The 27,958-nt window shown below is 43.3% G+C and overlaps 1 protein-coding gene and 2 non-coding genes across 3 annotated transcripts in view; 2 read left to right on the top strand and 1 right to left on the bottom strand.

The window, feature by feature from the left end:
* Positions 1-4,169: 4,169 nt before the first annotated feature.
* Positions 4,170-27,958, bottom strand: part of TEX2 (testis expressed 2) — a 108,387-nt gene continuing 84,598 nt past the window's right edge. The window contains exons 8-12 of the mRNA XM_087441424.1: positions 19,579-19,711; positions 13,529-13,654; positions 11,814-12,023; positions 8,874-8,994; positions 4,170-7,294 (exon numbers count right to left, since the gene is read on the bottom strand). Of these exons, the coding sequence (XP_087297550.1) occupies positions 7,172-7,294; positions 8,874-8,994; positions 11,814-12,023; positions 13,529-13,654; positions 19,579-19,711 (713 nt within the window). The 3' untranslated portion in view covers positions 4,170-7,171. The remainder of the gene's footprint in view (positions 7,295-8,873; positions 8,995-11,813; positions 12,024-13,528; positions 13,655-19,578; positions 19,712-27,958) is intronic.
* LOC147915055 (small nucleolar RNA SNORD104) lies at positions 4,276-4,345 on the top strand. The gene has a single exon (XR_015554809.1). It is a non-coding gene; the product is annotated as a small nucleolar RNA SNORD104 (small nucleolar RNA).
* LOC147915056 (small nucleolar RNA SNORA76) lies at positions 4,534-4,665 on the top strand. The gene has a single exon (XR_015554814.1). It is a non-coding gene; the product is annotated as a small nucleolar RNA SNORA76 (small nucleolar RNA).

A 27,958-nucleotide genomic window follows, 5' to 3' on the forward strand; every position in this document is an offset into this window, starting at 1 on the left:
ATGAGGGAAGGATGTTTTTTTTTTTTAATGAATTCCATAGTCTTTTTTATTTATTTATTTATTTATTTATTCATTCATTCATTCATTCATTCATTTTCCCCCAAAGCCCCAGTAGATAGTTGTATGTCATAGCTGCCCATTTTCCTAGTTGCTGTATGTGGGACTCTGCCTCAGCGTGGCCGGAGAAGCGGTGCGTCAGTGTGTGCCCAGGATCCGAACCCAGGCCGCCAGCAGCGGAGCATGCGCACTTAACCGCTAAGCCACGGGGCCGGCCCATGAGGGAAGTATTTTTCAGTGATGAGAATATTCTATGCCTTGATTGTGGGGGAGGTTACACAAGTAGATATATTTGTTAAAAAAACAGGGAAATGGACACTTAAAAATGGGTGCCTTTTATTATATGTAAAATTGACTTTTAAAATAGCAAATACAGAAGAGAAAACATGATTGTCAACAATTGGTCAATGATCATATAAAAATATATCAGGGGCTGGCCCCATGGCATAGTCATTAAGTTTGGTGCGCTCAGCTTTGGTGGCCCAGGTTCGAGGGTTCAGATCCCAGACACCGACCTACACCACTCGTCAGCCACACGGTGGCTGCGACCCACATATAAAGTAGAGGAAGACTGGCATAGATGTTAGCTCAGGGCTAATCTTCCTTGGCAAAAAAATAATAATAATAAATAAAAATATATTGAAGCCTGTTAAAATTTAACTACAATGAGACACCATTTTATACTCACCATATTGGCAAACATATAAAAAGTCTGACAATATCAGGTATTGGTGAGGGTGTAGGCCAAGGCAGGAGTGCAAAGTACGGCATCCACTCTGGTAAATAATTTGCTATTACCTAGAAAGTTGGAAATGTGCCTACCTTACCACCCAGCCATTGTGCTTCTATGTACGTACGTCAAAGGAACTTTTTGCACACACACAAGAATATTCGGATCAGCTTTGTAATGGTTTGTGATAGTAAAAACTGGAAGCTATTTTAAGCATCTAACAAAGAGAACAGATGTGTAAACTTCAGTATAATTGTGTACTGGGATGCTACATAGCAGTGAACCTGGTTGCATTACTACAATTACTGGTTGCATTACACACAACAACACGCATGTCACCAATATTAAACAATAAAAAGAGCAAGTCACAAAAGAATACATACAGTATATTCTAGTTCTATAAAGCTCAAAATCAAGCAAAACTTGAAAAAAATAATATGCAAGTATATTAAGCAAAACTAAAAAGAAAAGCAAAACAACAAACTCAAAATTCAGGATAGTGGTTTTCTCTGAGAGAGGGAGGGAGATGGAATGAGACAGGGCAAAAAATGAGCTTCAAAGTTATTGACGTCATTTTTCTTACACTAAGTGGTGAGTATATGAATGTTCAATTTATTACTAATCTCCAAACCGCACATGTACTGTATATGTACTCTTTTGTATGCAGAGATGTTTCCTTTTAAAAGGCAAATATTGTCACATTGGGCTAAACACTATAATCCAACCATATGTCTCATACAAAGGACACACTAAAAACAAAATAACATAGAAAGGTTAAAAATAAAGGGATGGGCAAAATTATATCAGACAGACACAAAGAAAAAAAGACATGAGTAGCAATGCTAATGTAAGATAAACTAGAACTCAAGACAAAAAATACAAAGAAGGCCAGCCCAGTGGCGTAGTGGTTAAGTTCATGTGCTCCGCTTCGGTGGCCCAGGGTTCATGGGTTCTGATCCTGGATGCCGACCTACACACCGCTCACCAAGCCATGCTGTGGTGGCATCCCACATACAAATAGAGGAAGATGAGCGCAGATGTTAGCTCAAGGACAATCTTCCTCAAGCAAAAAGAGGAAGACTGGCTACAGTTAGCTCAGGGCCAATCTTTCTCAGAAAAAAAACCAAACAAACACAAATAGCTTAGAGTGTTCTTTTATATATAGATATATGTAATCCATGATTATTGGAAATATTATCAGCCACAAACCATAATGAGATAAATAGCATAGCCTCAAAACATACAAAGCAAATAACAATAGAAATAACCAAAGAAAGTGACTGAAGCATAATTTTTAAATTTTTTTTGTTTTTAAATTTCATACAGTGAAATTAAATCTTCTGGGTGAACAGTTCTATGAGTTTTGACAAATGCATAAAGTCGTGTAACCACTACCACAATCAAGGGACAGAACAGTTCTATCACCCTCAAAAACGCCCTTCCTGCTGCCCCTTTGTAGTCAAAAGCTCCCCATGCCCCTAGTTCCTGGAAACTCTTTGATCTGTTCTCCATCCTTATAGTTTTGTCTTTTCTAGAATGTCATATAAATGGAATCACACTGTCTTCTGAGTCTGGCTCCTTTTACTCAGCATAATGCCTCTGAGATTCTTCCGAGTGTTGCATGTATGAATTAGTTCATTCTATTTTATTGCTGCCTAGCATTCAACTGTATGGATGTACCACAACTGCTTACCACTCACCCAGTGAAGGGCTTTTGGGTGGTTCCAGTTTGGGGGATTATGAATAATGTTATTATAAACATTTCTGTACTGGATTTTGTGTGAACATAAATTTTCATTTCTCTTGGGTAAATACCCAGAGACTGCTAGGTCATACGGTAAGTGTATGTTTAACTTTATAAGAAACTGTCCAATTTCTTTTCCAAAATGGTTATACTATTTTGCATTCCCACATAGTCATGGAGCAAAGTTCTTGTTGCTTTGCATCCTCACCCACATTTGTATTTGAAGCATTTGAACACATCACTATCAATCAATGACAGTACATACCCTCCCAATCAAGTATAAAATACACAGTGATTTGGACAATGTAATTAAAACACAACTAAGGTTGAATTAATAAATATTCCAAGTCTATATTTGTACATGATAGTGAAAAATGCTCATTTCAAGAATCTATGGAATATTTATAAAAATAGTTCATATTCTAGGCTACAAAGAAAATTTTAATACATTTCCCAGTGTAGAAACTGCACCACAATGTAATAAATGTTAAAAGTTTAAGTAATAATAAAAATAATCATATAGAAGTTACAAAATACTTGCCAAAATAATTATTGCTTTGGACCAAACAGGAATTTTTAAATTTAACTAACGACTACGTAAAAAATAATGAACATAAGAGCCCTATTCAACTACAAACTCATAGGCTGAAATGCTTTGATTATTACAAAAAACAGTACATTTTTCTGATTAAAAAGAAAAAAGGATAAGAATCCCCAAGGGAAATTATATGAAGGAAATAAGGATAAGCAGAGATTGTGGCTGCTTACTGTTCCCTCTCCCGGTAAACCAAGCTCTTAGAGGGCAGGGCCATATTCCTATCCACTAGAGAAAAGTGCCTGGCTCGCTGTATGAGCTCAATACTTAGAACACATTCAGCTTTCACAAAGTTAGGCCTTCTCTCCTTCGGGCTTCCACAGTAGGCTTTTCATAACTCTACTTCAGCATTTAATAAAGTACTGCAATCACATAAGCTCTCCACATCACACCAATCCTTTAAAAACAAATATTTCTTTACCACTCAATGTGCCAGGCGACTGACATTCATTCATTTAATCCTTACAACTACTTTTTTGGAAATTCCTATTTTTCAGAAATTTTACGCTCAGTAATGTTAAGTGATCAAGGTCATAAATGCAATTCATCAGAAAGTCAGGATTTGGTTGCACATCGGCTTACTTTCAAACAAAAGCTCTTTCCACCAGCAGAGGTTACTTTGAACTCTGGGGCAAGGCTAGTTTTCTTCACTTTTATACCCTCAGCTGCTAGCCTAAGCTCCTGGCACAGAATATCTCAAACAAGTTGGGCATTACTTGCGTCCTGTTGTTTGTAAAATTTTCTTTCGTGTACTGAATACTGCAAAGATATGCACTAAATTCAAGCCGGCGATCCACACGTGGAAACAAATTCGGGAAACATTCCGCACACCGCACGACTCGCCGTCTTCCCTTGAGTCCCATCTCTATGGTTGGGACGTGACCACTCCATACCCTGGAGGACCCAGAGAGCACGGCCAATCATTAGGCCACTTTACCGGCACGTGGCCGGAAGTTTGACTTGCTATTGGTTAATAGCGGTAAAGCCCGCCCAACCACATCCCGTTTGCTCCTTTAAGTAGGAGCCGGCACCGCTCCTCAGTCTTTCGGCGACCGTCAAGCTGGGGAGGTGAGGTTCCTTTTGCGGTGGGCCGTGGCGCGTTGGCCTCGGGTATAGGGACCTGGGAGCCAGGGGTGGGGCGGGCGGCCAGCGGTGATGACATCCCAATCAAAGCACGTGTTAGACTGCTGACGCGGGTGATGCGAACTGGAATCTGAGCGGGGCCGCCGCCGCGGCGGGGAGGGACCGGGCCTGCGGGGGCACACCCGCTCACCCACCTCTTTCTTGCAGATCCCAGCAGCGCCGAGGACGTCGGCTGTCACTGTCATCTCAGTTCTTCACTCTCCTCCTAAGCCCACCAATAAAATGATTTGATCACATGGCTGGTGTCGTGTTTCTTTTCGCGACGCGCTGCCTTTGAGCCCCTGCTGCGCCTGTACGTGGCGCCGGGGGTCAGGCTGCGGCGCCAGAGCACGCGCTTGCGCATAACTGGGGCCGCCTGCCCCCCGCTGGCGGCCCTTTTAACCGTGAGCAACAAGGCAGCACCGGCTGCCGGGGCGGGAGGTTTTCCCCGGATTGTGATGACTCAGGCGTCAGCCCTTAGAGCCAAGGTCGAAAGGCCCTAGGGAGAACGTCGGAGATGCTGTAAGCTCTGCTACTTAGTGCCCCGCACATTCCTGTGCCTTCCCTGTAGTCTCTACTGTCGTGTTCTCTGGATAAGTGAGACTTGCAGGTTCAGTTAACCGCGGCCCGGATGGTATCCGCAGGGAGGGAAGATGAGAATCGGGCTATGGCCTCGAGCAGTTTAAGGGCCATGGTGCACTTGACAGGAACTGGCTTCGGTCTTGAGCCTGCCTGAACTTAACTCATCGGGCTGAGGTGCAGCCGCGACCTATTTACAAAAAATACTATTTAGGGCCAATTGCTTAGGTGGATACCGTGTGCCAAGCCTCCGGCTAAAAGCTTTGGGCAAGTTAATGTGTCCCATTAGCCTAAACAGCTCACAATAACAGTAGTTGTGGTGAAGATGATTTTATGCATGCTGGGCACAACACAGGCACCCAAATAAATGCACCAGTCACTCTTCGTAATCCAGTTAGATTCTAGGTGATGAATTTCTCACCTGGCTTCAGGTGAAATGTGCATTAGTTCTGAGAACGAGGCAGCACTGTTGAAAGGCAAGGAGGCACAAGTGCGGTGCCTAAATTGCTTTGGCGCTTAATTGGAAAGGCCCCCGAGTTAAGAGGATTACTAGTCACTTAAAGGTTAAGGTCCAGCTCAGGAGCAGGACTGGCCCCCACCTGGGGTTTTTAAATGCGGGTTGAGGATAATAGCACCTACCTCATCCATCTGGTAAGGACTACGTTACCTTCTTACAAGAGGGCTGGTCCAGTTATCACCCAGGAAATTGAAGCTGCTATTGGCAGCAGAGGGGCCCACTGCCCTGTACCCACTGTTGATTCTGTCCCTGTTATCTAACCAGGATTCAGTAATAACTTAGATGCTTATCTGGTATTTGATGAGATATTTATTTTGTGAAACAATGCAAGCGATTGTAAACCCCCACATACTATTTGATTAAGTGCAATAGGGTACAGTCATGTGTAATCTCTTTACACAATAGTGCATCTATTCCTTTGCCTTTAGTTATTGCACAAAAATTATAAAGACCAGTGAACAAGACATGCGGACTGACAAGCAAATCGGCCTACACAATGAGAAATTAGAACAGTACAATGACTAGAATGGTCAAATAATTTAAATCAAATGTTTTAATGGTACAATTAAAGTAATCAAATAAGGGTTCAAATATTTTTTCAATATATTAATTTCTTTAAAGTCATGTTCAGGCAAGGTGCTGTTTAAAAAACCACTATTAGCTTTGTCCACATATGTAAGTTATCAAAAGTTACCCAAGGTAATTTTGATACTGAATGCAGCTTTAAACAATAAGAAATGGTGTTTTTAAGTGTACTTCTCAAAGCAAATTATACACTTAGAGCCCCCAAACTTGTAAACCAAACATTCTGACACAAATGCACAAAATAAGTTGGCAACATTAAAGGTCACATTAATTTTGAGATATGTAGTGTATGATGTTGAGCAAACTTGGTCTTGACCCTCATGATGATCATTAGCAGCTCTCCGTTTTGGCCATCAGAAAAGGAAACTGCCCACAAAACATCCCAAACCGGTTAGATTAACAAAGCATTTAGATGCCTATATAAAGCTTCCCGGAGCACACAAAGTGCCAGATGGAAAGACTGGCCTGGCTTTCTGGCCCCACCCCAATCCAGTCATGTGCCATGTATGACGTTTTCACATATGCTCAAGTCTCGGGAAAACATTTGGGATCAGAAATCAGGTGACTGTATCTTATTGGTAAAAGGCTTGGGATGGTTTGATCTCATGGCTTTGCCTAATTTTCACAAAGATCCCACTGTCCCCACCCCAGCTGATAGTGTGTTAGGGTGTGTGTATGTTCTATGGCTACTTGCTTCCAAAACGCAGAATTTAATATGAAAAGTAAGTTGCTATGCATATCTCTTTATCACCAATGAAATGGTTCACAAAATGCCACTCCCCACACGTTACTGAATTGAGATCTCTGGAGTTTAGAAGGCTGTATCACACACAAACTGTAGAAGTGAGAAAATGTTCCACTGTGCGCTGGCTGCCTGAGGAAAAGCTTTGGAGGCGAGAAGGCAAGGGGAAGCCTTCCAGTTGTACAGCTTTGCTCTTAATTTGCTCTTTTGCTGCCACAAAAACTGGTAGACTCAAAAAAGCCATGGTGTGATTCACCTGTCACCTCCGGATCCACCATGATGATGCTTCCACAGTCTCCTTTCTGAGTTAAAGCTCTGCAGCAGACAATCTAGACACCAGTCACTGGACGTGTGGAATGACACCTGATGGTAGAATGGGCCATGGCAGGCAGAGGGTAGAACTGTGGCACAAGGAAAAGCCAGTGCTACAGCACAGATGGCAGCCAAGAACCCCACACCTTGAGTGAGATCTCAGAATACTGGGAACAGATCTTCACCCATCACAGCTGATCAGCAGCCTCCACAAGTGGGTCTTTCAGGAGACTGGAAGTGGAGCGAGGGTCCATGGCTGAGTGCATTATAGGGATATAAACATCATCCATGTTTGGCATGACAAAAACTTTCTGTAGAAAGATATTAAAGAATAGCCATGTGGAAGAATGCTTTGTTTATTCAGGCTGTCACCCTACCATGTTCTGATAATAATTTTATACAAGTTTTTAAAATATATATAAAACAACATTCCAAACTAATTCCTGTACCATATTTAGAAAGACTTGAATCACATCAGTGCATGAACACAACAAGAACCCAATAAGTCAGCTCTGAGGCAGAAGCAGCATTTTTTTTTTTTTTTAATTTTTTTGTTTATTTATTTTTCCTCCAAATCCCCAGCAGACAGTTGTTATGTCATAGCTGCACATCCTTCTAGTTGCTGTATGTGGGACGCGGCCTCAGCATGGCCGGAGAAGCAGTGCGTCGGTGCACGCCCGGGATCCGAACCCCGGGCCGCCAGCAGCGGAGCGCGTGCACTTAACCACTAAGCCACGGGGCCAGCCCAGAAGCAGCCTTTGATTTGATGTACATACAATAAAATTACTCGTGAATTGATAAATACTCAACATTGTTTTAAGAGAATTGGTTTAAGCTGCTCATAGTATTTCCAAATTACCATGTCCAGAACACATATTCCAAGTGAATTTATCCATTTAATACCTAGCAACAAAATGTAAGCTAATTTTTTTTTCAAATATATGAAAGAAATCCTACTATTGTGAACACCCGAAGGACCATCAGTGATTGACAGTAATGGTACTTTGCCAATCCTGCTTATAAACAATTTTATATGAGTAAATTTTGGCAATGCATTCAATCTTCAGTAATGTCCTCTTAAAAAAGCATAAATGAAGACAAAAACAGGTGGCTATGGGAGGGTGCAGCAGTTACCCTTCAACTTCCCAACTTGCCTCAAAAATACCAGGCACCAATCTCTGTCCCCTTGTCCCTTCTTTCACTCCTTGTACCCCAGTACCCCTACACGGATGACCCACTCAAATTCCTAATGTAGGATCTAGGGAAAAGGAAAAGGAAAAATACTAAAGGCATAAGGTTTTCTTTCCTGTCACTAGGTTCAAAGTACTCTTCCGTTTGGTGACAATATTACGCTTTCCAGAAATTGGTTTTCAGTTATGGTTAATCTATAGCTTTTAAATAATAAAAATATAATATCTTAAAGGCAATAACTCAAAATATACCACTGCAAAAATAATATGGGTCTTCTTCAAAAGGTGAAATTCATTACGAAGTAAATAGTCTGCTAATCCATAAAACCTTGAAAGACAACAGTGCCTCAAACAGCTGATAAAAATTTGATAGGAATAGCTCATCCCAGGGCCTCGGCTACATTGCTATTACCTTGGTGGCAAAAAGCAGGAGACAGGCTTAGAGAATGAGCTTTGGCTTAGTAACCCACCTTTGGGGTTTCCTCTGAAGACTACTGAACAGGGTTCTGTGGATGAGTTTTAGGGCTTTTTGAAACTGCACCTGTGATCTGTTTGATCACATGTGTACCTTCCTGGGATGAGGGTCCACAGCTTTCATCAGATTCTCCAAGGCAGATCCCGACCCAAGTGAAGTCCAGCACCTCGGTTCTACCCAGAGCTTTTAGACTCAGATGAAACACCAGATGACACTGCAGCTTACCTGAAACTCTTGTTCCAGTTTCTTCTCTATCCAGTCTGTCACATGAACTAAAGTCACTTCCCTCTCTCCAAGTTTTGGCCGAGCTTTCAGCTCTACAAATGGTGGCTTCCGGAAACCATACCTTTTTGAAGAAGAAAAGTAATAACCACATTTAGAGGCAAAGAAAGGAAGTAGACAAGTGCCAACAGCAAACATTCCTGATTTACATGGGGCTTTATCACTACCTAAATGTTCTCTTAGTCTGAAACTCCCTCTAAAAATAATTCAATGCAACAAGTATGAATTGTGAACTCCCTGTGTCCCTGGGCTGTGTGTAGGGCTGTGATAATTTGAGAAGAGTTCTGACAAACTGGGAAAGCAAGGAGGCACCACTGGAAAAGTCTGTGACCTAGGCATTGTTTTCTGGTTTTTATTTTTCCTAAAATGGCAAGGACCTTTATTGTTTCTATTTTTATAAAAGTAGTATATGTATGTTACAGAACTCAAAATATGCAAGTGTATAAAGCAGAAAGTGAAAGATGCTGCCTCTCTCTGAATCTCACCCCCAAGACAAGACCACTGAGAGAAGTGGGGTCAGTGTTCCCACACTCCTAATATGCCTATGTAAACACAGAACGTTCTATAATGTGCTTTTTCATTCCACACTCTACACCATGCTTTTTATGGCTTCCCAGTGGAGACTGTATGCTATCAAACTATCTAGAAACTTCAATCTGTCATGGACCAATGTTTTAAAAAATACAATAAAAATGTCAAGTTGCTATCAATTTGTTTCTAGACACTCTCAATATCTATACTTATCTTTGTGGATCAATAACAAATAGTTCAGCATGTAAGCATGCACTGGATAGCACTATCCCAGAGGCCTTTAATTTTATCTTCCACTGTGGCACTTGCAACTGATAAATCTTAAAGCTTAGAAGGGAAGAAATGTATCAACTCTTAGTATTAAGTTTTTTTGTGTGTGTGAGGAAGATCGGCCCTGAGCTAACATCTGCCAATCCTCCTCTTTTTGCTGAGGAAGACTGGCCCTGGGCTAACATCCATGCCCATCTTCCTCCACTTTATATGGGACGCCACCACAGCATGGCCTGACAAGTGGTACGTCGGTGCGCGCCTGGATCCGAACCAGCGAACTCCGGGCCGCCAAAGCGGTGCACGCACACTTAACTGCTTGTGCCACTGGGCCGGCCCCATTAAAAATTTTTTTTTTTTGGGCCGGCCCCGTGGCTTGGCGGTTAAGTGCGTGCACTGTGCTGCCGGCGGCCCGGGTTCGGATCCCAGGTGCACACCAACGCACCGCTCCTCTGGCCATGCTGGGGCCGTGTCCCACATACGGCAACTAGAAGGATGTGCAGCTATGACAGACAACTATCTGCTGGGGCTTTGGGGGAAAAATAAATAAATAAAAAATCTTTAAAAAAAAAAAAAAATTTTTTTTTTTTGGTGAGGAAGATCAGCCCTGAGCTAACATTCACGCTAATCCTCCTCTTTTTGCTGAGGAAGACCGGCTCTGAGCTAACAGCTACTGCCAATCCTCCTCCTTGTTTTTCCCCAAAGCCCCAGTAGATACCAATCCTCTTCCTTGTTTTTCCCCAAAGCCCCAGTAGACAGTTGTATGTCATAGTTGCACATCCTTCTAGTTGCTGTATGTGGGATGCGGCCTCAGCATGGCCGGAGAAGTGGTGCGTTGGTGCGTGCCCAGGATCCAAACCCTGGCCACCAGTAGCAGAGCGTGCGCACTTAACCGCTAAGCCACGGGGCCGGCCCTTAAAAAATTTTTAAAAATTAGGTTGGGAAGACTGTACGTAAAGTATTAATAGTGGTTATTTCTGGATGTTAAGACTGTGGGCTTGTTTTTCCCTGTCTTGTTTTGTTTTTTCATTTTTTCCTAATCTCTCAATTTTTTTTTACAATGAAAATACTACTTTTAAAAAATAAAATCTAAAAAAGTATTTTCAAGTTTTTACTGGCAAACACCAGTATCATCATCAAATGATTAGTGAATTCAATAATCCTCTTCTGATCATTCCTACAAACCCTTCTGAACACCAAGAATGTGTACTAGCATGTTGGTTTCATCTATGAGAGAACAGAGCTATCTTTTTCATACATGTATAGTTTATGGTACAATGAGGTCTCTTTTGCAATCACTGCATATACTTATGCACATCTTATAGGACTTGGAATTTTAAATTTTAAATTGAGATTCACAGATACTAATCTTCTTCTGCTGGACCCATGAATGACTTATTTCAGTGATTCTCAATCCTGCCTTAGTCCCCCAACCCCTGAATCTCGGGGGCTGCGCTAGGCATATCTCTATTTTTAACAAGCTCCCAGCAGACTGCGTTATGCAGGTGGGGTTGAGAACCACTGGTTCATTCAGTGACAACTCCTTGGATAGACCTCTTATCACAATTACCAAGTGCATATGCTTCTGCCTCCTTAACATCTAGGTCTGACCCAGGGAAGTCTTCCCTAACTGCCCAGGACTCTGCTGGATGCATGATCCCCTTCTGTCACGTGGGGATAACGATGGCACCCACCTCCACAGGAGGCTGTGAGGACTGACCGGGTGAGGCAGTTACACCCCAGGCCAGGCAGAGAATAAGAGCTCTACAAATGGCAGCTCTTCTTACTGGTGGAAAGAATTGGCTTTAAAGAGGAAGAAGACCAAGAACAGAAATAACGCATCCCATAAACTTCACCTATTAACTATTCCTAACTTGTGAAGATGATTCTTTAAATGTGAATTAACCATTCACAGAAGAAACCAGAATTGGATTTACAACTAATATTAAGGTTCCAGGAAAAACGTTTGAAAGTACTTCTGCCCAAAGAAGGTACTTTCCATACTGGCAAGGGTAAGTAGGCTGAGATTTTTATGGTCATGCAACAAGGGGATCACTTGCTGCCCCTGAGGGCCCCTCTACGCACCATATTCGGTCAGTCGGGGGAGGTGGAATGTTGACCGCCAAGGTTCCTCTACATTCTTGTACTTCAACAGTTAGCAGCAAGGGTGTATTGGAGACTTCTTCAATCTTCTTTTTAATGAACTCTGTCTCTGTTGCTTTTTGGAAATATTTTGACTTGGTAATTTTATCCACAAACCTCATAATCTTACTTGTTCGATGACCTCCAACATACCTTTAAATGAGGGACACAAAGTGGCGTTAGTACAAACTTTGCTCCTTCACAACCAAAACTTTGTGGCTCTTTGTTCCCCTTCACTTCAGAGCAGAGTTTCTCAACCGCAGCACTACTGACATTGGACTGAGTAACTCCTTGTTGTGGGGCCATGCTGTGCATTGTAGGATGTTTAGCTGCATCCCTGGCCTCAACCTACTAGATGTCAATAGCACACTCTCCTCAGTCATGACAATAAAAAATGTCTCCACACATTGCCAAATGCCCTCCCCCCCCCCGGGGGGAGGAGGCGCAAAATAACCCCTGGTTGGGAACTGCTAATTTAGAGAAGGTATAAACATTAGACAGAGCCTGAATCTTGCCAATGGAAGGTCCAAGTTCTCATAGTGCAGACAGAGAAGGCCTCTTACCTGTCCTCCTTTATACCCCTCAAATACTGAATATAAATCCAGCATCCTATTAGAGAAACCTCACCGTCTCTATACAGAAAACAAGAAATCATGCTGCATCAACAGGGATACAAAACACAGTAATTAACTGACTGCCTTTTAGGTGGTGTCATACCAACTTGGAGTGGCAACTACTTTTCAAAGGGCTTAGGAACCTCTAAAGAAAAATGCTACATCAAGCTGACATGCTAGCAGGCCAAGAAAGCAAGCTTTTGTATCAGATTATATCTATCATAAGACTGAGAAGGATAAGAAGAGAGGATATTTGCTTGTAAAAATCCTCCACAGTTCCAGTGTCAGGAATAGTATTGTATGTGTGTAGGGAAAAGTAATCATTCTTAAGAAAGTCAAGCAGGTAGATTTTAAATAATGCACACAAACTTTAGTACCAACTCCTCAAATATCTGATCCTCTTTTCATCTTCTGTAGGATTTCAAAAGTGAATAGGTTGATATTTTCTTACAAATGCTTCTCATCACCTGGCTTCTTGAGCATCTTAGTTTCTTCAACTCACTTTAAATAACGAAAAGATCCATACAGAGAGGCTGTTTAAGCACTTTGATCATTCCACACTCTAGGTAACAGGCAAAGGGAGCCCCAAAACGTAGTTCATGATCCAAAAGATCAGCTATGTGATCCATGTTTTCCAACTTCACCAAAGAAATCACCTGAATGTTTCAGCTTTGTAGGAAATAGCAGCTCGACAGAAGCAAGTGTGACCCTACTAAAGGGGAGTAATGCTCACCACCAAGCACCAGGGGGAGGTGGTGTGCAATTTGTGCTCCTTGTGATAAGCACACCCTTCAATTCTATTATTTACTCCAATGGCAGAAGAAAGCCATTTTGTTGGGGACCCTCTTAAGTAAGGAAAGCTATATGGGTCTTTCTGCTTTGGGGCCTGGAATTTAAACAAGCCACTGATTTGGGGTTATTAATGCTAAAACCATTCACTCAACATGAAAGAGGAAGGAAGATGATAGAAGAGGAGGAAAAAAAACACCTCACTCCCAATTGCTGCCCTGACCCCTGGAGAGCCTAGAAGCTGGATCCACTTACCCTTCGGCCCCTGGGAGAAGCGGTTTGTCTCCCGCACTGGGCTCTGGTGCATCATCTTCATCAGAGGAGCCAGCACTGGAGGACTCCTCATCGCTGTCGGCCAGACAGTACGCCCTGGGCCTGCAACTGAACAGGGCAAAGTCACCACTGCAGCCTGCCCCTCACCCAGGCTCTGCTTAGAAAGAGAACACACGCGCTCCACCACCACCGCTGCTACGTCCTCATTCTGCCCAACCCATCCAAAAAAGAAGAGGCCTCGGATTGGCCTGGTAACCCAGGAAGCTCTTCAGCGCCAAGTCCCCTGGCAGAACCACAGAGGACTTGGGCCCAAAGAGATCAATTTTGCATATGCATCAGAAGGACAGGTGGTGGGAGTGTGATGCAGTCCACATGAATGCAGTGATTTCTTCAACAGTGCAGCAGCAGCCAAGTGGGAGGGTGAATGGAAAGAGTGATGGCTGCAAGGGTGAGGTGACAGCTTATGTTGGTGACATGAGCACCTCTCACTGATGATGGGGATGTTCAGGCAAGTCCCCTGACTCTGGCTGAGTCAAACAACTATGATGCTTTCTGGCTTAGTTACCTCCAAATTAGTTTTGACTCGAGACTCCTTTCTAGTGAAATTGCTTATCTCATCCCACACCTGCCCCAGCTCCTGAGGGTCACAGAAAAAGCCAACAGCCACAAGGTACAAATCTCAAGGCACTCTAGGAAGCAAGTGACATGAGAACCCAGGAAGTTTCCTGGAGAAGTACAAATTTAAAAACCACTTTAAAAATAAAGTAATAAAAAGCCTCATCAGAGAGCAGTGTCCCTCACTGATCTTTCCAGGTTGGATAATCAGTTTCCAGAGGCATGGGGGTTGCAAGATCACCAGCAGCAATGAGTGATCAAGGCTCCCCTCTGAGGGGCACTGGGGACTTCTTGGCCAAGCTTCAGCCCCACAAAAGGCAGCTCCCTGGATGGTGGCTTTGCTTCAGATAGGCATGAACATGGGACAGCGTAGTCTCTGAACACTATTAAGCAACCAAATGGTCACTAAGCAGAAGCTGGGCCTTGTTTTTTTTTTTTTTTTCTGGTGAAGAAGACTGGCTCTGAGCTAAAACCTGTTGCCAATCTTCCTCTTTTTGCTTGAGGAAGATTGGCCCTGAGCTAACATCCATACCCATCTTCCTCTATTTTGTATGTGGGACGCCACACAGCATGGCTTGATGAGTAGTGTAGGTCCATGCCTGGGATCCAAACCTGCAACCCCGGGTCACCGAAGCAGAGTGTGCCAAACTTAACCACTGCACCAGCAGGCCAGCCCCTGGGCCTTGTATTTTTGACAAGGACAAAACTACCAGGACAGAAGAAGGCAGTGGAGCTTAGGTCCCATCTCCCTGCAAGTGCAATCCTTTGGGGTTTTCCTGTGATGCTGTTCTTGGGGCACCAGAAGCAGCCCAGTGGGGCAATCATCTCCTGGCCAATGGGGGCCAAGGGCACCCAAGGGCACAGCACACACTCTGGTGTGGACTTGAAGGCCCAACAGAGGCACCATCACTGGGAGGGCAGGACTGAAATCTCCACCCCTGAAACAGGAGTCAGGGCCTCACGAATGTCCTCCCTGCAAGGACACCTGCATCCTCCTCAGCCCGGGCTCTGAAACATTAGAGCCACCCACCTCAGCCAACAGGCTTGAGTGTAATGTTAAAGAGAAACTCCTCCTGCAGACACAAAGCCTCTAGTCCCTAGTCACAGGGACAGCACCTGACTGACTCTTTCTTCCTCATCCATCAGAGGCCTGGCTGGTCCAAGAAATGCTTATGTGTGCTCCCTGGTCACAAAGCCACTTCAGAGCTTTCCACGGTTAGGCATCCCTCACAGAGATCTTCTTTTATTTAAAATATACATAGCAAAATATGATTCCCAAGAAAGTCTAAATTGGGTCTTGAGATGAGGAAAGTCAGGGATGTAAATCAGCCAAAAGGCTCCTCAAGATCTGGGACCACAGTGAAACCTGCTGAACCACCAACCCCTCCTGTCCCCACTGGTATTTGTCATCCAAACTGGCAGCCTCCAAACATGGGGCAGAAGATGCCAAAGGCTGAGCACTGCAGTGAGCTTCCAAGTTCCCGAATTAATCCTCTGCAGGACAGAGAATGGGACAAATTTTGTGGCTTGAAGTTAATAATTTAGACAATGCTATATCAGTGAAAGCAGATCAGATGACATGGAATTCTGATTTTGACCAAAAGTGACCTCTACTTTCTGTATGGGGAGCTCTATTATGTGGCCCTCAATACTTACTAATTAAATGTGTAACTAACTGTTTCGCTGATATTCAGTTTTATAACTGAACGTGCATTTTATGATCTCAACTTTATGATATCAGCATGAACTTCAGAGCAAGACACACTGCACAAACTTATATAAGATGTGCTATAACGTAATAAGCCTAATTTTTTAAAACACACCTTAAAATTCCAGATGAGTGTGATATCCTTTCAAAGAGCCACCTTAAAAGGCTTATTCCAGTTTAGCTCCCTCTGCTAAAAATCTTTTTGGAAATGCACTCACAGTCAGATACATAAGAAAAAGTAAATTATTTTATCACTGATACTCTGTCTTGGACCAAATATTTTATTTCTTGGTCTCATAATCACCATCACCTCTGAACAACTTCTAGCAATTTCTCAAAGATCCAATTCATCTACAAAGCAGGATGATTTGCTATCACTCAGGATAGTTAAAAGAATGTCATAGACTCTGGAGGCAATTCTAAAAAGCAGCTCCAAAACAAAAAGCTTTAAATGAAGGATACATAATTAGATTAAACAGCCCAGTGAGGTGACTGTTTGCTGGGACCCACATTCATGAGAATGTATTCATTTTCTTTTATTTGAGAGAAATCAGTCCTATTCATCTCCCACAGACACATGTGCCTACACTCACAGAACAGACTGAGTCACAGTGTGGGCTGCATGCACTCAGCTCCCAGCACATCAGTGGCCTCAGGGTGAGGTGGTGGTGGTGGTGGTGGTTCGGGGTATACTGTGAACTAGTGACCCAATACGGAGTCAGAGGGGGCCTCCATATGGGGACTTGCACACCGGACCGAGGCTGCAATGGTAGAGCATGAATAGGCCACGTGCCTTGCAGGAAGCGCTCCACTCTAATGCCACCTTTCATTTAAAGAGCATCCAACGTGCAGAACATTTCCCTTATTGACTCACTTTGGTCCTCTTTGGGATTAAGTTAAGACAGCCCACCTCACTACCTGAATTCCATTTGCAGTACCTTATTGCCCCAAGGTTATGTTAACTATGGTACATAAGAGAAGACTAATTGGGAAATAAAAAGACTAAAGGAAAAAATGTCTGCAAATATAAAGTATACCCACATTTCAAAGGGAAAGGACTTCACTAGAATAAAGCAACATGGATTTCAATTTCTATCACCTTCAGGGTAACAACGTGAAGTCATGAACAAACTTCCTACCAGTAAGCAGGACTTTCCACAGGTTGAGCAGCATCTCCTCAGAGACACTCCAATGGCACAATCGTTTGCACACTTGAAGGGGACTTTGAAAAAGCAGTGAGACAAAGCAGAAACCCTGCCAGAGCAGGACAGCAGGGGAACAAGCCCTTGCAGGGAAGTGAGACCCAAGACAGGCAGCCACAGGCTAAAGGGAGGGCCTGGAGGAAAAGGCCTGCTAGCCAACTCTTCAAACAGTCTGCTCTTCAGAGAAGCTGACTATTAAGGAAAACATCAGTACCAAGGATCACATGCTCAATAACAACTACCACATATACTGACTTCTGTCTCTCCTCTGGTACTGAGCCCAGGGTGATTCCATAAACTCATGACTGAGGAAGTGAAGAAGTGGATTCTAGTATCACCTCTGGGATTAGGTTCTTAGCTATGGATGAGCTTTCAGAGGTTCCTGATGTTCCTAGAAACTGTGAGCCAAAGAGTACATGTGTAGGCATTTTCTGGAAGAAGGATCCAGAGCTCTCAGATTCCCAAAGGGGTCCTTTGTGCAAAAACAGGTTAAGGGTCCATTTTTCTACACCTTTTTTTCCTAAGTGAAGTGCTTTTGGATTGTATTTTTTCCTTGCTTTTAAAATTAAATGACAGCCCATTACACATCAATATATAATTTAACACCCTCACAGGAAGAATTAAAACATTTTATACCAGACTTTACTGGAACAAAATAGTACTTTAGAAATACATTTCAAATTAAATATAATACCATCATATTCCTAAAGCAGAGGATTTTTTTCACACAGTCTAGAGAAGCACTGCCTGCTCAGAAACATGTCCATCCTCTGATCAGCCAGAGTTTATGAACTTGAAATTGTGCCAAGGGAGCCACATGAATAACAGTAGCAAGGGTCTCAGGGACCTGACCGTATTGGGGCCCCACATGCTGCCCAAGAACCCTCTTTCCAATGGAGTCCCAGCAGCTCTGTGCCAGCACAGGGCTGCTTCCAGAAAGGGCTCCTTGCACAAATGCTTCTGACTGAAGTTTGCTCTGTCTTGCTCTCATTTAGTTAGACCTCATTTTCAAGACAGCTTCTACCTGAGGTGCTTCATTTTATAAGCAGCTGGTTCTGCAACTGTGGTGTCATGAGGCTGGACTGATGATGCTCAGCTATGCACGGCACTGGGGTGGGGGCGTCCGGCGACAGAAGTTGAGTCTGACTAGAGGACTAGATCAGGACCCCAGCAATTCAAATCGAGGAAGTTTGTATGACTTTCCATGCCAGGAAAGACTCTTGAATACTCCTGATCTCAATCCGCTCAGGGCTACAAACTGTGCCTTTATGTCCAAGAACATGATGAAAGGACAAGCTTCCTAGTGGCGTCACATGGGACCAAACGTGACTCAGCGCTGACACGGTATGAAATGCTACATGGAGAGTTGATAAATACCACTCACCAGAAAATACAATCCACAGATTGCCGAATCCAAACACATTTTAACAAATAGCAGAAAAATGAAAGGAAAATAGCACAGATACAGGTTAGATTGCATCAGCAGGCAAAATTCTCCAATTATTAAAATAGGAACATTTCATTAAGATACCTGGGTAAATCAGAATAATCTAAGTAAAAGAACATTCTCAAACATATAACCCAACTCCCCCCATCTGCTATTACCACAAGAATGAATAGAAGCATCAAGTCAGTATCTTAACCGAGCAAAAATCCAAGAGTCTGTCTTATATTTAGGCCCTGAGAAGGTAGCTTCTTGTGGTGTTTTCCTGTCATCATACTGTTAATTCTATGCAAAGAGGCTAAAGATATGAGAAGCAGACTCCAATCAGCATTTTTAGTTTGGTAAAAACAATTAGATAATTTAAATTTGTAGTCAGAAGCAGTCATTTTAAAGATGTGTGAGAATGTAAAACTTCTAGCTTATCCATTCTAGGTATTTAAGAAAAAAAAATCAAGCTTCATTAATTAGCTCACAAATTTGGAATATTTACTAAGTCAGACAAACTCTGGGCAGCAGATTCAGCATCTTCTACAAAGAGAAGAATTTACTAAGTAAAGCAATATCGTATTATTCAGGGAAAATTCATCTCAAAACCCTTTAGGAGCACCCTCTTGGCTACAAGATCAATCATCTAATTATAAATAATTCTGACTTTGTGATTAAAGCAGATAGGCTCCCTCAGGACCTTAGCCTGGCCCATATATTTCCGTTTGTGGCTGCAAGTTGAAGGAGGAACTTTCTGAATGACAATTCTCTTCACAGAGCATGTTATTGCGTGGAGGAGCCTGCCCTGCTGGTCTGAGTCAGTGATGCTTTCTGGGTAATTGATACCGTGTGCCCCAGTGACAGCACTGAGGCCAAAAACACTGAGCAGAGGTGGGGACTCACGGTCTGCTGAGGATGAAACTAGGGATCCATTCCCTGAAGCCTTCTGCTGTCCAGAAGCACTTACACAGAAGCTCACTCAACATCTGGGACTACTACCCATCAAACCTGCTTCTCAAAAGCTGGAGGAGAGTTTGGTTCCCCAGAGTTGGATTAGTAAATTCATATAGCCCCTTACCCTTCTTTGCCAATTTCTCCAACCTTCAGGGCTTCCACAAGAGGCTCTTTACCTAGTTTGGTCAAATTCATTTTGGTCTCGAGAGTCATCAGAAAGGACCCATTGTAGGACATTTCCAAATCGATCCAGAGTCCTGGAGAAATGGTGAAAAAATAGAAGGTTTTTTTCCCTCCAAGAAAAACATGACTGTAAATGACAGTATAAAATTTACATTTTAAAGTATCTAAGTAGGAATCACATTTGAAAGTCTATAGATATATATTGCCTGTACCACCAATGCAAACAAGAGGAGATTGTGAAAAGAAAAGGTTCCGGAAATGGTTCAAATATTTGGCAAATTGCCAGCATTTCAATATCCATTAGAATGGTCACTGTGAGCTCAGTGTACATGGTAGTGCCGGAAGGGTCTTGTCCTCTGGTGTCTTCTCACATTTAGTAAGAAAACACACTCCCAGCAGGAGGAAATGGCATGACCAGGGGCAAAACGAGGATGAGGTCTCCTGATTCCCAGTCAGTTACAAGGCAGAAGAGAGGTGCAGCGACTTCAGTGCAAGCTGGGCTGTTCTTTAAAGACACATGCGAGAACCACCATCTTTCTTAAAATTATCTAGTGGTTTTGGGGGGAGGGGCATGGAAAATGGTTCAGATTTAGCTCGGTAGGATAAGGATAGTGACAAAAACATTTAGAACCCTTGTCTTTCTGGAAATTGCCTAGTAATGGAAACAAAAGAATTAATGTTTGATCTCCAGGATTATCCAGATAAAGCTGGGTAACAACTTTGTACCTTAGTTCAAAAACCTATTCCTTAGAAAAGATACTAATGTCAATGAGACCGTAACTAAAGGCTTTTAGCTTTGTGGAATTTCACTGGGATGGCCCACCAGCAGAAGTGGCCACTGACCGGAAGTCTAAAATGCAAATGGATCATCTCATGACCTTCTACACAAGGAGTCTATGATTCAGCAGATAGGACAGGCTATACTGTGATTTTCCAGACCCACAGCTCCATAATACCTCATGGACTTGCAATCAAAACGTGATCCTTCAAGTGGGTGTTTAAAGGTTAATAAACTTTTATAGCTTCTTATAAGACAAATGTCAAGATCTAAAAGGAAGCAGGAAAGTAATCCAAAACCATTGTTCACACACAGCAGCATTTTCAAGCAATTATAGTAAGTTACCTATCCCCTATCTGGCAACCATCTCAGATAAAAGCTTTGCTTAACCTCAAGAAGCACTAATGGTGTAATTCCTCACTAAAGGCAGAATAATTCCCATTTTTTCAACAAATTCTTTTTCTCATAATTGAAGGTAATTATTTTCCATGAACGACCTGGTTTAATTAAGTGATATGCAGATCAATTGTGACTGTCTGTGCAGCAACTCACAAAACTGCTTTATTTCTTGCTTACATTAAACAGTTAAAAATCATTAATTAGCTTGCTTTTCAAAGGTACTGTTAATGAAAATAAAGAGCACATCTGCTTTAATAAAGTCACTTAGTCATTAATCACTTCAGTAGAAAGGGGATAGGGGCAGAAGGCTTGCTATTAATCGATTTTAAACTCAATCTAAATAGAACATCAACAAAGAAGATACTGTTGTTTATCTCCAATCAATAGACTTAAACTACCTGGTTGCTGTATGTATTCAGACAATCATTTCTTTTGAAAATCCTAGTCAGGTTTCCAAAAAATACTAATAGTACATATTGCCTTTGAAGGTTGTCACATTAAAGACACCAGAATTTTACTTCCTATAAAGTGGAAGGTTTTGTTTGTCTGTTTTTTAAGTGCAGGGATATGGATATAGGATTAATAAACCCACACCCCAGTCATTGGGACGTTCCACCCAATGACATGTGGTCTAGTCTGCCTCCCGCCCCCACCCTCTGCCAGGGTCAGCGTCGGAGGCAGAGAAGAGGAAGGAAAAAGCGCATGGAACCCAGTTACATGGACGGGGCTTGAATTTCACTGGAAGTTTGTTGACCTCTGTGCACTAGCCTCTGCATTGGCACGAGGGAGACGACACTGCTGTGTATAGCCAAGCGCCTGGCACGTCCTGGCCAGGGTTCTTTTCTTTCTCTGCCATTGCTGCACACTTCCTCACTTCCATGACTCCATGCTCCAGCCTAGCTACTGCTGTTGCCATGGCAGACAGGGACCAGACCAGAGGAGGCTGCAGGGCCAAGAGGGAAAAGGCTCCATCGGGCAGCCAGAGAGCCCTGTCCAGGCTGGGGAGGGGAGGAGGCGTGGACATCTGACCGAGCCTCTGCATGGGGGAAGGGGTCTATTTTTTTATCCCATTGTATATGTCCCCTGAGGCCCACCCACGGGGCCTTGCTCAGCCCTGGTTCTCAGTGAAAATATGGAGGAGTCAAGAATGGTTTGCAACTTATAAAAACAGACATAAACTGCAAATATTCCAACAAATATGATGGGTTTGCATTCAGATGAGGGTAAGGAGACTATTTTAGCATTACGAGCAAAGAAAAACTTGCTTCTGGGACAATGATTCAGCAGACAAAAAGCACTCTGAAAACCTTAGAACACACACAATCTGGAGCCGAGACCAAGTGGTTATACAATGGGTGAGGCAGGAGGCTCCTGCCTTGCAGGTACTAGAAAAGTTGTCTTCCCATTGGGGATAAATGTAGCAACAACGTGAAGATGGGGACATACACTGTTCCATGAGTGGTGTCTTAACTCTAACCAAATTGATGCTACTAATATAGATAAATGTAGTTACAGAGCTTTTTCTTTTGTGTTCTTGACAAATGTTAACACTTTATTGTGAGGCATTTCATTCAAAATGCTGCTTTCTAGGACCATCTGCTCTGGGCAGTGCTCAAGAACAAAAACCAGAAGTTGAGCAGGACAATTTTTTAAGCCTTTAAATAAGAGCAAGGCAGTTACTCCTGAGAGGTTCTCTGGAAAACGCATGAACAGAAAGAGTCTTGTCTTAGTCAGCTCAGGCTGCTCTAACAAAATACCATAAACTGGGTGGCTTAAACAACAGACATTTATTTTTCGCACTTCTGGAGGCTGGAAGTCCAAGATCAAGGTGACAGCCAGTTCAGTTCCTGGTGAGAGCTCTCTTCTTGGCTTGCAGACGGGCCATCTTGCTGTGTCCTCACATGGCAGAGAGAGAGAGCAAGCTACTAGTTCTCTGGTCTCTTCTTATAAAGGCACTAATCCGGGGCTGGCCCGGTGGTGCAAGCAGTTAAGTGCGTGCGCTCCACTGCGGCGGCCAGGGGTTCGCCGGTTCGGATCCCGGGCGCGCACCAACGCACTGCCTGGCAAGCCATGCTGTGGCGGCATCCCATATAAAGTGGAGGAAGATGGGCATGGATGTTAGCCCATGGCTAGTCTTCCTCAGCAAAAAAAAGAGGAGGATTGGCAGATGTTAGCACAGGGCTGATATTCCTCACACACACACACAAAATAAAAATAAAGGCACTAATCCCATCATGAGGGCCTCGCCCTCATGACCTCATCTAAACCTAATTACCTCCAAAAACTATCACATTGCAGGTTAGGCCTTCAACATATGAATTTTGAGAGGACACAAACATTCAGTCCATAATAGGTCTCCCCCATGTTACAGAACAAGAGGTCCTCATGTTACAGAAGGGGTGTTCAGTGGTGAATGGTGGTACCTGATCAAATAAAATCAGCACTTTATTCTGCAACACAGGAAACACAACTGACAACAACAAGCTTCAATCAGCCTTCATGCAAGGACCTGTGAGGAGCTCAGATGGCTGTTTGTGCACTCTTCAGCTTCATGAGGGAAGGATCAGTCACTGCCGCAACCACCACTACTCAGAGGGAGACTGTGACTATCCCCCAAAATGTTTATTGAGTTCTTAATGCAAGATATCAGAGCTAAAGACACTGAGATGAATCCATGCCCTCAGGAAGTTTATACTAGAAGAGTAAAGCTGGCCTGGGCCACCTGGTGCAGATCAGACTGTGATGCCACCAGAGACAATAAACATGCCTTGGTGCGTGTCACCTGAGACAACTGGGAACAGTTGTCTTCTCCCTGGTATTCTATAATAGACCCAATGGCCTCAGTAATAGTCCTGCCGTTGCCATATAAATCTAGTAGTCTCACTCAGCAGTTTGCTGTTTTATTACTATTAAAATAACTAAAAGGCATCAGCCTCACTGGAATAGGTTTAATGGAGCACCTGGCACTCAGAAGGAGTTAAGAGAACCTAAAGCCTCGCTCACCTCAGCTTGGCCCTCATGTTATCTGCTCCTCCATTTCCCTCTACCTGTATCTATTAAAGGCTGATTTTCACTCTGAAAGCCAACATTTGGCATCCAAAGAACAAAACTCCTTAAAATGGAACATTTAACGATATATTACCAAGAACAGATGTTTGAGTTATTTGGCTCTTAGAAGAGCGCACCAGTGATTGTTTTGTTCCTGGCAAACAGGCTGGTGCCATATTGCTCCCTCAGATCCCAAAGAAAACTAGCAGCCTTTGTATTTGGCTGTGTCTTTTAGGACACACATCATTTTTAGCTTTGTCTACCTGTAACTGTTCTTAGAAGCAGCTCCACCTTTCAAGGCTGACATAGTGGCAAATTAGAGTCTCCTCTACTGCACCCCACCCAAGTTTCACCAAAGGGTATATTTTTTTCCCTTTCCATAAAAAGTAGCTTTTCTTTCTATAACACGATCTAGTCAGAGAGCGTGCGTGCCATTCCTGTCAGCACTGAGCCCCATGGTCTGGCCCTGTCACCATGCTTGCCCCGGGCAGCTGCTCTCCTAGAATCTGCTCTTGATGAGGACATAGTGGGAGGAGTGGGCAGGTCACAGACTGACTTTGGTTCCAGTTTTCTGCAATATTCAGTTGGCAAAGTAACTTCAGTCCCAGCACTGGATCAAGGCAACAGGCACTATAGATGAAGGTCTGGAAAACGAGTCATAGGTGGCGGACACCACCAGTCATGACTGAGGGCATCTCTGAAGACAGACAAGGTTCCTAGTCCTGGGGGACATGGTAATCTTTCCACAGAATCTGACACGTTCAGTCAAAACTTGGGTTGTTATTTGAGTGTCTCAAAACAGGGCAAAACCAGTACAGCACTTTGTCCACAGTGGACGCTCAGTGACTATTTGCAGATTTAAATACATGCAGCAAAGGTCCTGAAGACTAATGAATTAGTCTGAACCTGAGCGGTCACAGTCTACATCCTTGGTTCATTCTGACACTGCTGACATGCCTGCAGGCACTGCTCTGATACCCCCGGTCCCAGGCACGACAGAAGCTGTTCCCCACTGAGCCCCTTGAAAGCTTTGCAAATAGCAGCAGCAAACACTGATGGCTTACTCCATGCCGCGTGTGCTCTCAGGGCACTTTACATGTAACACTTCATCCCCACCACAACCGAACAAGGAGACGCTACAGCCATCAGCACTTTAAGGATGAGGAAACTGAGGCGTTGAGTGGTTAGTAACTTCCCCAAGGTCTTCCTGCCGGACAGGGAAGGAGCAGGGCCCAAATGCAGGTGGCCTACGCGCAGGGCCAGTGCTCATGGTGAGCCTCTGGCACTGGCCTTAAGCTGTGGAACAGGACAGAAAGGCGAGGCTGCTGGGTGGCCTCTGGAAAGTCCTCCCCCTCTGGGCTCTGGCTTATACATCTAAAACATGGCAGGGTCCAGTTAGGTAATCCCTCATTGCCCTTTCAAGTCTACGTAGTCAATCTGTCCAAATCTTCAAGGGTTTGAAAAAGAGCTATACGTTCTAAATTAATTTTTATCCATAAGTGAAAAAAGATTAGGAAAGAATGTACCAAAAATGTACCAAATGTATCAAAAAAGGTGGCCCTGGCTGCCTCTGAATGGTGGGATAATGGATAATATTTTCCTAATTATCTTTTCTAAATATTCCAGTTTTCCCCACAATTCATATTTGTTGAATGAATGAAGGAGCAAACATTAGCCTAACAGAGTTAATAAAACTGGAAAGAGCTTGGCTGAGAGACGTGACTTGGTGGACCCCAGAGGACAGGCCCTGGAAATAGCAGCCCAGGGTGGGGATGAGGGGTGGGAAGGGAAGGCTAGTCCGAGGAGGGAGGGTAAGACAGACAGTCATCAAGGCTGCACTGTGTGGCCTGAAGGAAGAAAGGAGACACATACACATCCCACAGTGAGAGGTACGTGTGAAGCGGGGAGGGGTCAGAGATAAGGCAGGAGGTGCATGGTTTCCAAGGGACAGATCTTCTCCATCTCCAGCCACCTGCCATTGGTGGGGAGTGAAGATACTCTGGGGAAGGTGGTCATTTAACCTCATTCACTACACTAGAAACTGGCTGAGTGTTCTGGAACTCGGACAAGCCAACATGGCCAATGTGTGATTTCCTTCAGAGGAACTACAGACTTTGCTCCATTTAGTGGCAAGGCCACAAAAGCTGAGAATGGCATTTTACTTTCTGGTTATTCTGGTAGGATCTGCCGGCTTTAGGCTGTAGGATCGGTCAACTGGACACCACAGCCACCCACATTCTAAACTCTCCAAGAGCAGCAGCAGCGAAGGCAGCACTAATAATGGTAAAAATAACAATAGCTAACACTTACAGAGCGTTTTCTCGCCTTAGACGCTTTCCAAGTGCCTTTCATGTATTAACTCACTTAATCCTCACGACAAGCCTACCAAGTAGTGCTTTGAGTCTCCCCACCTGAGAGGAGTTAGCCTCAAGGTCTAAGGAACTTGCCCAAGGCTGTGGAGCTGGCACTCAGAACCACCACTCTATGTTGCCTCCAAGAAGAGCACGCAAAGGGACAGAGTGATCCAACCAGCTCTGGCCCAAATATCCCTTCTGAGCCATGTGCCTCCAACAAACAAGCACAAGTTAGGAAACATTAAAAACAAACAAAAAAAGGGTGTGTGGGGGGATCCCACAGGAGGTGCCTCTCTCCGTAGAGCCATTGAGGCTTCAACCTGGGTTGCATTTCCCTGGAGGTGAGCTCTGTTTTTCAGAGTCAGTTTTAGCAAGTCACTCCTGATTTTAATTTCTTAGAGCAATGGAATCCAAAACACATATTTCCTTTGTGTTCATTTCTGTTTCACCATAACTTGCATCCTTTGCAGACTTGGAAAAACCGAATTTGATTAAACTTTTAAAAACCACAGGTTTTATGTCTTTATCATTCCTTTCTTTAGTCACATTTCCTTCCTTGTTATATAAGCAGGCAGATCTCTAAAACTTGCCCTGAAAGGAGTTAAAGCCTCAAATGGATTAAAAACCAGCAAAGCTTTGATCTGTACGGTGAAATGTCTTGCTGCAGCTCCTGCTCCAGAGGAACAGGAAAGAGACTTGAGACTTAGGCATTTGGTGAATTTCACTCAAAGCCTGACCAAGCTGCCCTAGGAGGCTGCAGAGTTCAAAGTCACAGGGACACTTCTTAGATGCTGCAAAGCCCAGCTGTGGGCCTGCTTCCCTTTCGTTGGAAATTTCTACTAATTCAACAAAAGACAGTCCTGAGATAAGAGACTGCTAACGCATTAGAAAATAGAGCATGTACACATATTATTCACTTTCTTTAAGCCTGATTTGCATGAGGCTTATGTTAGCTGATCATTTACCAGCTCGTTACAAGTCAACTCCTAAAGAGGAAAAGAGCAAACGGCAACCCAGAACCCGCTAGAGCCAGAGGAAGGAAGGCAGCCCTCCTATGCCGATGGGGCAAACATCCTAGCTACATGCTTAACACATAGATAACGCATCTTTTAAAATTTCACATGCAGTTAAAAGAACTCTAGCTAAACCATTTGCAAATAATCTTTTCTAGTTTTACCCTTAGTGAACCAGAAATTAACCAAACCCAGGAGCACTCAGATTTACCAAAATGTAGACATAATTAAGTGGTTACAGGTGATTTCAACATGCAAGTATTAGGTGGACTTCTGGATTTGCAAATAATAGTCTGGTCTATCTTTCTCTGAAATGGATGTGATGCTTAAAACATGGAAATATGGGCTGTCAGCTGAAATATTGCTAGAGAGATAAAGCTGCTAACTGTAGCACTAGAAAAAAACTCTTTGTATTTACATCAAATGTATACAACACAGAAAGTGATTTCACTAAATGATTCAAGAGCCATATGATACAGCCATACAGAGACAAAAGTAGATGCTATAGTCTTTAAATTTTACAAAACATTTATCAAAACAAATATCACTCTCTTGAAAAGCTGTAATTATTTCCTCCCCTACCTTGTTTCTGAGCCTTTTGAGGAATAATGTAACTCCAGTTCAGGTGGAAAGAGGCTCATGTGGAAATGGATACTACAGCAAAGAAGTCTGATGCTTCCATGACGGGGAGATTTTTTTCCTGACTGCTCACAGACTATTCTTGCCTAC

This window comes from Ceratotherium simum, chromosome 16 (genome assembly GCF_057802395.1).
Source record: "Ceratotherium simum simum isolate JZ-2026a chromosome 16, ASM5780239v1, whole genome shotgun sequence".
Lineage (NCBI taxonomy): Eukaryota > Metazoa > Chordata > Mammalia > Perissodactyla > Rhinocerotidae > Ceratotherium > Ceratotherium simum.